The 10,498-nt window shown below is 33.7% G+C and overlaps 1 protein-coding gene across 4 annotated transcripts; it reads right to left on the reverse strand.

Annotated features, from left to right (window-relative positions):
• Positions 1-4,100: 4,100 nt before the first annotated feature.
• On the reverse strand, positions 4,101-6,906 carry LOC112182997 (RHOMBOID-like protein 12, mitochondrial). 4 transcript variants are annotated; one of them, XR_005803898.1, is made up of 7 exons: positions 6,728-6,904; positions 6,187-6,298; positions 5,884-5,928; positions 5,130-5,234; positions 5,000-5,041; positions 4,481-4,676; positions 4,101-4,387 (listed from the first exon to the last, which is right to left on the reverse strand). XR_005803898.1 is itself a non-coding variant. In XM_040511966.1 (6 exons), the coding sequence occupies exons 1-6, from the start codon at positions 6,847-6,849 to the stop codon at positions 4,560-4,562; spliced, it is 543 nt and encodes a 180-aa protein (XP_040367900.1). In that variant the 5' UTR covers positions 6,850-6,906; the 3' UTR covers positions 4,101-4,559. The 4 variants fall into 4 exon arrangements, 1 of the variants encoding a protein (XP_040367900.1); XR_005803900.1 differs by lacking the exon at positions 5,884-5,928 and having other exon boundaries at positions 6,728-6,905; XR_005803902.1 differs by lacking the exon at positions 6,728-6,904 and having other exon boundaries at positions 6,187-6,499.
• Between the last annotated feature and the right edge of the window lie 3,592 nt (positions 6,907-10,498).

Below are 10,498 nucleotides of genomic sequence, written 5' to 3' on the forward strand. Positions count from 1 at the left end.
TTCTGATTCCCTAAAACAGTTCTGTATTTGTACATATAAATTGTCTTCCTAAAACCTATTACGTGCAAAGTTTAAAATCATGTTTGGATGGATATATAAAAAAATTTCGCCGCCTTCTCCTGTTCATCTAGCTACCAAATATACTAAATTAATTGCAAAATTCATATAGTGATTAGTACGCATGTCGTATGTAATAAGCGTTTGGGCTAACCCTGAAATTTCATGGATGACTCTGAAGTTAATAATTCAATCATTGTTCTTCCTTATTGCCAAGTCTCTTTAAAGAAAAGGGCAATGATATAGGGCCTCAATGAGGCCTAAGATTTATGATCTCAAATCCTAGGTGTCATGCCATGTAAGCAAATACTAATTTTATTTTCAATTTCACATAACATATCTTACCACATCATACTATTGCAACATCAACTTTACCTTTTGAGAGTTTCTATTGGGATCTCCAAATCTGCTCAATTGACCTCATTCTATTATGAATTATTAAATGACATATATAACCTACTATAAAATGATTATTAAGGACAATAATTATACCAAAAAAATATTATATTTATTTTATGTAGACTTTCCAATTCAATAATATTAGATTGTATTCCTTATTATTTTCCTTATCTATTTTCATTTTCCAATTTAACTACATACTCATTAAAGCATTCATATATATTTAATAAGAATTAAAAATATGATTAAGATCATGTGACATAAAAATGTATGATATATATGTTGAACGCATATTGGTGGGGGAAAACAAAATAAATCATCTTATGATTTATGACATAATCTAAGTCAATCCATTATATTTGCAAAAAAAAAAATTAATAAATAATTAATTAATCATGTGGTACAAAAAATACAGAAAAAAATAAACAATAAAAAAACAAATTAAAATTTTTTTTTTGAGAATAAAAACAAATGATTTCTTCATATTTTTTTTTTGCACAGCTAAAGTAGGAAAAAAAAAACATAATAGTTCATGGCATTTTCTTATTGATTAGACATTAATTTTTGAAACTCATGTTTGATTAAGAAATGTATATTTAGTTAAGATTTATGGAGTGATTAAATCATTGAAATGACTAAATTTTTTATTTTAAAGATAATAATTTGTTTGCAAATTATATGAGTGAGGTTATTTGAGAAAATTTAGTGAGGTTTAGTGAGTAAATTTAGTATTTGAAAATTTGATAAGAGGTGTAAAAAGCATAGAGGTCAAGAGAGTAAATTTGGAGGTTCCAATAGAAAAACTCTTACCCTTTTATATTTCCGTTTAGATGTTAGGGGTGAATCAATTACATTAATGAATTTAATTGGTGACGAAAAAAAATCAGCTATTAATTATGTATTAATTTAATAGATATGTCTACAAATTCTTTAACCAATATTTTTCTTCATTTATTTAAATTCTTTCCTATAATTTTTCTTTCCAAATAGCATAAATATATTGAATTAGGTGTCAAGAAATAGGCAATAACTTTATTGATTAATTTCATCCAAAAAAATAGCATTAATAAATTGAATTTGGAAAATACATATGTCTAAATTAAGAGGTAAGAAAAAAAATTTCATGTTAGTAGCATTCATTAATTATCATCTACAATCTAAATATAAGGAAAATAAACAAACAGAAAATAATAAACTAAAATATAACGTTTAAACCCTAGCTACATAAAGAGAAAAGAATGTACATAAGAACATATATAATGATATAACTATGTATTTTTCACATTATATTTTCAAAATTTACAGAACGCAACAAATGTTGAACTCATATACATATGTTATGCAAATCTATTGATCAAATGTATGTGCAAATCTATTGATTGAATTACATGAAATTTTTTCTATTCTTGACATTGTTATTTAAATCTAAGCATGAGTGTAATGAAAAGAAAAAAAAAAGACAAAATAATTTTTTCTTTTAGAAAAAAAAATCAAAATAACTTAGAGTCATTAAATTTTGGAAGACTAAAATGGTATTTTTCTCAAGAATTACATGGCATGATTTGACAAATAGGTGATGTGTGTATGTGACATGGCATGACACCTAATATTGAGGTCATAAATCTTAGACCTCATTGAGACCACAAATAATTTTCCTAAAGGAAACTTGATAAAAGATTAAGCACAAATAAAATTTGTTAATGCTGATGATTAGTTACCCATTAAGAAAAGTTAGTTCTTCAACCGGGATTTAAGGAGATGATATGAAAACAGGGAGAAACAAATTATGTTTGAAATAAAATTAAGAAAAATTAATTTAGAATTATGTTGAGAATAATGGTGAGAGTTAGTGGCCGGTTTTATATATAGGTTATGGGAGTTAGGAATGTTTAAGGTTAGTGTAACGATCTAAGGAGGTATTGGGTTTAGGGTTTAGGAGATTGTCTATATAATTAAGTAGGCTAATCAAGTTGAGTAAGGTGTGTAGAGGAGGATTTTGAAGAAGTATTGTATGTAAGAGTGAATTTCTATTATCAGTTATTTTACACCATTGGGTAGCTCTGTACAATATTGAGTTGTACATCTCTCATATTGTGTGTCATTCATACACCATGTCTCTCTACCAAAAATTAGTTTTCAATATTTATGCTTCCGCTCATATCTAACAAATTATATGAAACAATAAAAGATTAGAAACAGCACAACTACTTTCAAGGAAATCACATACTGTACTACTCAAAGCCGAGAGTAGCGAGGAGTGCCACCCTCAATATGCTGGACATCACATGCAAGGGAGGCCATTACATGAATCCTACATGGTCGACGCCTTGGACAAAATGTCGCTGTGATCAAAAACTCTATCTTGTTGTAGTAAAAAGGAATTGCAGGGAGAATTGTGTTGTATTATTGATAATATGAGCCCTTTATATAGGGACTTACAGAGTACATGAAAGGTAATAGAATCCGAACATAACTAGGAAATCTAGAACCTTCTCCTATTACAACTCTACGACTAAAACCCTAGTTTGAAGAGGCACACATGATGTCGACATCCTTCAACACTCCCCCTTGTGCTTCTCAAACTTAGTGATGACGCTTTGATCGTTACCTCACTAAAAATCTTGCCAGGTAACAAAAATCATGTGGGACAAAAATAACCTTGTTCGAATGACAAAAAGAGGACAACACATCCTTCACTCTTCGAGATCAAACATGTAGACATCATACCTCCCCCTGATGTCAATATCTCCCCTTGATTGCAACAATCATGGGAGTTTGGATAACTTTCTTAATCCGATGCTCTTCCACTACTAGAATTTTTCTCATATACATCGGCCAAAAACCGATGTAAAAAAAAATTTGTACACATGTGTTAGTGGGTGATGTAAAAGATCGCCAAAAAATAGACATCGGTTAAAAACCGATGTCCCATACAACAATAAACATCGGATTAGATTCCAGAATCGATGTTAAACTGCTATTATGATCACAAATTGATGTTTTTAGATATTGTTAAACCTTCATATTTATGCATTTAATGCTTAACGAAATATAGGTCCAATAGCACTAGTATTCATTTTAACATCGTTACTCATTCTAGAAACGATGTGTAATATATTCTTAAACATCGGTGTTTTTGAAATTTGCCTGCTGTTTATAAGCTTTACGGGTACTTGCCATAAATCACACTATTTAAGATTGAATCTACATTCTTTTGTATTACTCGACCGATGTTCATTATTCTGTTAAACATCATTTCCTTTTACGAAGTGATGTCCATTTTTCTATTAAACATCAGTTTTTAAGGTTGACACCGATGTTCATTCTTATACTAGACATCGTTTTTCATTTAATAAATCGATGTCCATTGATTTGTTTTACATCGTTTCTTACTTAATAAGTCGATGTCCATTGCGTTGTTTTACATCGTTTCTTACTTAATAACTCGATGTGTATTGAATAAAGAGACATCGATTTTTATTTCCAATCTAATGTATCATCTCTTTAATGACATCATTTTTGTAGTTTAATATTGATTTGAAATAGACGTATATACATCATGTCCTTTACATGAGCATGATGTCCACTAACTTTGTAATTGCTGCTACAATGCATCTATGTAATCCACATTTGACAACATGAAATCCCAAATAATTTGAATATGGGGCATTGCATTAATTTGTATCCAACATCAAAGATGTTAATAGTTCAAAAAATAGGCAAAAAGACCCCAATCTACTTCAAGGCTAGCCTAAAACATACCATTGCAATAAGTGTACATGTAGTTTTGTTCACAAAAAATCTAGCTAGCTTTACTGAAAATCACTTTGCTAGTCAACATCTATAGCAAAGTCTGCAAATAGTCAGCCACTTCAATGCGCACCTTGTCAAGTTGCTGTTGGGTGTATCCTTTCCGAGTCTTTGTTGCCCACTAGGAATGTATTTCATAACGTAAGTCATAATCATCGGGTAAACGCGCTATTTATAATTAAACAAAAGTTTATATCAACTATAATGCATATACCTTAGTCGGACACAAAAACGTGTCATCATTTATAATCTCCTTCATCTATCTCCTACACATAACATCTACAAAATACTGCCTAAGTAATCTCCAGACTCATATAGAATAAACCATGCCCCTTTCGAAGTCTTGCCCAGGCTATGGTTGCTGCTGCCGCACCACCCAAGTGTGCAGATTTGGAGATCTGACTGTTTCCCTGTAACAACAACATAATGTCACACTGCATTTACTAGAAAATAACAACGGCTGTGTACTCGGGGTTTTATGGGGAAGAAAGTTCAGTAGTTCAAACTCATTATGGCACAATGAGGTTGCTTGGTCATGACAAGTCGGGCCAGCTTATCACACTTGAACAATAATATGCACAGAACATAAACAAAATGATGAACAAAATCTAATTGTCAAAATACTCGGTTTAGTTTTAAAACAACTGAGTGATGATAATCATGGCTAAACTCCAACTCTATTTTAAAAGCCAATGCGCATGCAGAAATATAAAAACTGTAGAAATCAACATACCTCCATTATTCTTAAGATATCCTTTCCAATTAGAAAGATTCCCTAAAATAGAAAAAGCAGAGGTAACATATTTTAGGTATTTGCATAACGGCCTCAACAAATCAAACGACATATATAGAAGCACACTTACCAGCAGCATGGCAGGAACTGGTATGATAAAATCAAAGTAGAGGGTAGCTGTGGAGTGAAGGAATATATCAAGCAACATGATGGCATTAACAGCACCGCTTGCCCCCTAAATGTCACAAACATACTCAATAGTTAGATGTTTCAAGTCATGATCCTGACAGAATATAACAACTAATCAAAGTTAGTTTGTCAACTTTTAGTCAAACAATCGATGAAAATAATGAAGCTGGTGGAGTGAAGGTCTATGTTAAACTATTCATCCTTTCTTGCCTCCATATAACATGCCTTCATTCAAAACATAACTAGCATTGTGCATGGCATTATATGTCAGAAAGTAAACAGTGACTTGAATAAATAGACTACGTCTCACAATGCCATGCATAAACAACAAGTTATATAGTGGTGAGAATGACAAATGTTCTCGGAGAGAAGTTAATTTCCACAGTATATTTTCTTATATTCATTGGTAAGATTTGACACCAGACACTTCTACAGGAGAGGTAAGGAAAGGGAAATAAATAGAAACCCAAATACCATGCAAAAAAAGAAATATCACATTTCTATTCCCATTTATAAACTTCATTGGATGGATAATTCAGACTAAAAAGTATAACATCCCTTTCATGATTATTTCCTTTGGTAATTTTTTTTTTTTTTTTGAAGGGCTTTGGTAATTATTTATAGGCTGTTAAAATTTGTTGAGAATTTATATACAGAGAATCTACTATCATTTAGTAGCCTGGTTGATAACATACCAATCCTGGGGCCTTAGAAGCGTCCATAATCCCAAATGGTTGATTCTGCAAACATTAGACTGAGAGAATTCTCAATAGATATATTCAGTAAAAGTTCACTGAAATATATTGACATCTACTTAATGTTATGATCTTTTTGGGTAGAATAATCCCATCTTATTAGAGGGGATTACCACTTAATTCCATTACAGTATCTACTACTTTGCTAGAAACTTCAATTGCGGACAATTACTTTTTATGTTTATAAAATACTGACTCAATGCTTGATAGCTGATAGAGTTGTTATCTTTAGTATCATGGTACCTTCAATGATGCAGCAAGGAAGGCATGGTGCACCAAGTAAAAGATTGAGCCACCAATAGCTCCAGCTAGATACAACTTCAGCAAAAACTCAGGCCCAAAAGTGAAATCCAATCTGGTCAATATACCAAAGCCAGTAAGCAAGATTGAAACTGATTGAACTCGCCATTTCATAAAGATTATATTAACAAAATAAGTTGGGCAAACTTAGCTTTATGATACATGCTTCAACTAAACAGATTCCATAACAAATATAGTAGCATACAGGAATCCTTTAGGATATGTGTGTTTAAGAAAAATTGGAACCAATAGCACGCAAGAGAAATAGCTTATGAGGAAGCTGAGCTTACATTGATCCCAAAAAAATACAGTCCAATCATGTTAGAAATGATAGGCCCAATATCAACATGACTAAATGCAGAAGTTATCAATGTGTGATGACGTCCACTTGTAAAATTGTTTAATGAGATCTGCTTAGAGAAAATCAAGAAGTTAGGAAAATGAAGTAAGAAATGGAATATTATGAGACAAGAATACTAAGCACCTATAAAGAGTTATGTCCGTCAACACATTGTTTCCTTGAGTTGTGCACTTGTTACTTAAGTCACTTATGAAAAGCCAATGGGTACACATAATCAAGCAGCTGCTCCAGAAGACAGAGCCCATAAATGGTCAGGAATTAAAGATTAAATACAAAAAAGTTGACAGCACTTAGTAGCACACAAGTTCAAATTAAGAATTCACAGTAAAATTGTTGTATATGAATATAGGGTCTGCTATCCTCCATAAAAGAAAAATAGCAACATTAGCTACAACCAATCCCAAAACCATGTCACCTCTTGATAACCTTCGCAACCATGTTCTCCTGCAAACAGAACATATAAATTATTCACAAAAAGGATCTTGCATGTAGTGTGTTAAACGACAAATATGGAGTGACGAGAAACTCAAAAATCTGCTGTTGTGTTTGATAGTATTCTCTTTTCAATATGTGTTTCTTCAATAAGTGAAATCCGAGATCTTGTAAGTGTACTTATTTTGTAGCAGTATCGAAGAAACAAGCTGAACTAGAAACTGCATATCAGATCTATACTTGATTCGTAATCCATAACATGACCACAGGTCCACAAGTAAAGTAATACCTATAGTCATATGCAGTAAGTCTTGCAACTGAACAACTCATCGCTACCAGAACTCGTTTTTTATTTTAACTCAAAAACACAGTAATTTCACATTTCCAACTCGAAGATGATATCTCATAAAAAATAATAAAAAATTAAAAAAGGAAAAAAACTTGAAGACGGTATGAAGGCATATCGAATCTCAGACTATTCTGCCCACTGATGTTTAATACATAATAATGTAAAACCCAAAACCTATAACTCAACAAAAGTGCAAAAATTTCCCAAAATCAATCACAAACAATGAGAAGAATCGAGAGAGAGCAAACCAAACATGGAGAATGCCTAGAAAGCTCAGAACATGAATGCCCAGAAAGCTCGAATGCAGCCCACAAAGCTTCGGTAGATGAAACACAAATCCTTGGAAGCAAAATAAGAAACAAAATCAGATCAGTGAATTAAGGACTCACAAATCTTTCGAAGACATGCATTGAACAAATTCGTCAATTACCTAAGACAAAAAGCTCAAATTTTCTCCAAAAGCCCGGCCTCCATCTCTAATTTTCTTCACCGTCTTCGAGCAGAGGAGCTGGTCCGAGGCGGAAAAGGAGGAGGACGAGGCCGGTCGGATTGTGATTGTAGCTGGAGAACGAAGACGAGGAGGACGGTTGTGGTCGGAGGCGGAGAATGAAGAGGAGGATGGTTTTTGTCGGATGGGGAGAACAAAGAGGCTGATTCTCTTCACCATCTTCGAGCAGAGGAGCTGGTCCGAGGTGAAAAGGAGGAGGACGAGGAGGGTAGGGTTGTGATTGTAGCAGGAGAACGGAGACGAGGAGGAGGGTTGTGGTTGGAGGCGGAGAACGAAGAGGAGGATGATTTTTGTCGGAGGCAGAGAACGAAGAAGAAAAGGGAGGTTTGGTTGAATAGTGTTAGGGCAAGCTGAAGTCAATGATACTCCAAATATGTCTAAGTGTGGGAATGAGTTTTTCCTCCCCCGCGCTTCTTTTAGAAATTTCAACTTAGCCGCTCAGCGGTTTTTTGAAAATTCAAACAAAAGTTTTGTTATCGGTCAACAATAAAAAGCGATGTCAATTATATGCATACAAATCGGTTTTTGAGGAATCAATGTTAATGACATTGTTTTACATCGCGTGTATTTCTCACCGACTTAAATGGCATGATGTCTATGAGCATAATTCTAGTAGTGTTCACATGTTTCTTGAAGGTGGATTTAGGTAACGACTTAGTAAATAAGTCTGCTACATTATCCTCTGATCGGATTTGGTTCACTTCAATATTTAGAAGTGCTTGTTGTTGCTAATTGTAAAAGAACTTAGGCGATATATGCTTGGTGTTGTCGGCCTTGATGAAACCTAATTTCATTTGCTCAATACAAGCTGTATTATCTTTATAAATGCATGTAGGTTCATCTGTGGTAAACTTCAAACCACAAGTTCCTCGAATGTGTCTAACTACAAACCTTAGCCATATGCATTCTCTCACAACTTCATGTAGAGCAATAATCTTTGCATGATTTGAGGAAGTAGCAACAAGGGTCTGCTTTGTAGACCTCCAAGATAACATGGTAAAAACATAACCCGTTTGGGAGCGACATTTGTGAGGGTCAGAGAGATACTTTGCATCAGAAAAACCCATCAAGACATCGTTGTTATTTTGATGGAGGGGAGGAGGAGGACGTCGGCCACCATGGACGGTGTCACTGGTGTCAACATCACGGAAGATGGCATTTTGCCTTGTGGGGTCCGATCCCACACTTCCTTTATTTCTTTTCTCTCTGTAGGGATAAAATAAGCTCATATCAATCGTACCTCTCAAGTGTCTTTATACCAATCTAATTAGGCCTCATCAAAAAGCCCGCGGATCAAGTGGGCCGATGGAGGCCCGCCGGCCCTGAGGGCTAAAAGCCCGGGCCGGCCAGTTAAAAAGCCCGCAAAAGCCCTCCTCCTTGGGTAGTGGGCCGGCCGGCCAAAAGCCCGCAAAAACCCGGCCCGGCCCACCAAAGGCCAGCTAAGCCCGGCCCGTAAAAGCCCGTAAAATATTATATATATATATATATATATATGTGTAGATATTTGTGTGTGTGTTTATAAATATATATATATATATATACACACACACACATATAGATTTATATTTGTGTGTGTGTTTATATATATATATATATATATATATATATATATATATATATATATATATATAGAGAAGGTACTGTTTGATTGAGAATCTGCAGTGCAGTAAATTGGTTTTGCTGAATAAGGAACTAAATTACGTAAGTAGTAAACTCTTTTTCACTTGCCTTGAATCATGCTTTTAGGGCCTCTGTGTATGCTGTTATTGTTAGACTAAGAAGAATGGGAATTGGTTGTCTTTCTACCATAAAATATCCTTTGTTTGAGTTTAGACTAGCTAAAAGGCTAGGAGAGGGTATAATACTACTCCATTACTTTGAAAATGGAGCCATCAAGGTTTAAGTAAGGCCATTCAGCAGTGGTTAATTATAGTTTTCCTTCCTCTATTATTATGGCCAATTTACATATTTGTTCTCATTTAATCAATCTGGTAATTGGTCGTGTTAGACAGTGTTTCCCTTCGATCTACTATATTACTTTGATCATTGCTTTATGGGCTGAGTGTTGAATGCTTTTTTTCGTTTTCAGTTCAGATTTTGGACTATATTCTTTTCATCCTATAATGCACTGTGCAATTGACATTAATTAATATATAAGTGAATATATATATGCATATATTGTTTACTCATCCACCGTTTTCAGTTCACATCCCAAGTGTTCTGTTATGATCTACCATTGGCTGCTAAGGAGTTCGCATGAATCATCCCGTATTTGTGAGATACAGTATTCTTCTCAAAGTTGATGACTATTTTGTTTCATTTAAAAGAGTATGTACAACTACAAGGAAGAGTATCTTTGAGGTTTATTCTTTTAGGGGTGATCAGAATTAGGTTTATTCTTACAATGGTCATCAGAATTAGGGACAATCTTTTTAACTTTTTGCGTATTTAAGGTTTATCTCCCCTCGATGAACACAAATTGAAAGAAGATAAAAAGAAAGTAAAAGACTTGTTGTTCATATATATCACCTATAGGTTGTCAGTCATATTGATCTTCAAATCTGAACTTTTCTGTGGTAATGCAGGTATCTGTGTTGAATATAGA

Source organism: Rosa chinensis, chromosome 1 (assembly GCF_002994745.2).
Source record: "Rosa chinensis cultivar Old Blush chromosome 1, RchiOBHm-V2, whole genome shotgun sequence".
In the NCBI taxonomy this organism is placed as follows: domain Eukaryota; kingdom Viridiplantae; phylum Streptophyta; class Magnoliopsida; order Rosales; family Rosaceae; genus Rosa; species Rosa chinensis.

Excerpts from the sequence above, each read along its gene's own strand:
- LOC112182997 (XM_040511966.1), bottom strand. The coding sequence starts at position 6,849 with ATGGGCTCTGTCTTCTGGAGCAGCTGCTTGATTATGTGTACCCATTGG. Across the intron at positions 5,235-5,883 it reads CTTCTAAGGCCCCAGGATTG|GGGGCAAGCGGTGCTGTTAA; the intron begins GTATGTTATCAA and ends TGTGACATTTAG. Across the intron at positions 4,677-4,999 it reads ATATCTTAAGAATAATGGAG|GGAAACAGTCAGATCTCCAA; the intron begins GTATGTTGATTT and ends TTGTTGTTACAG.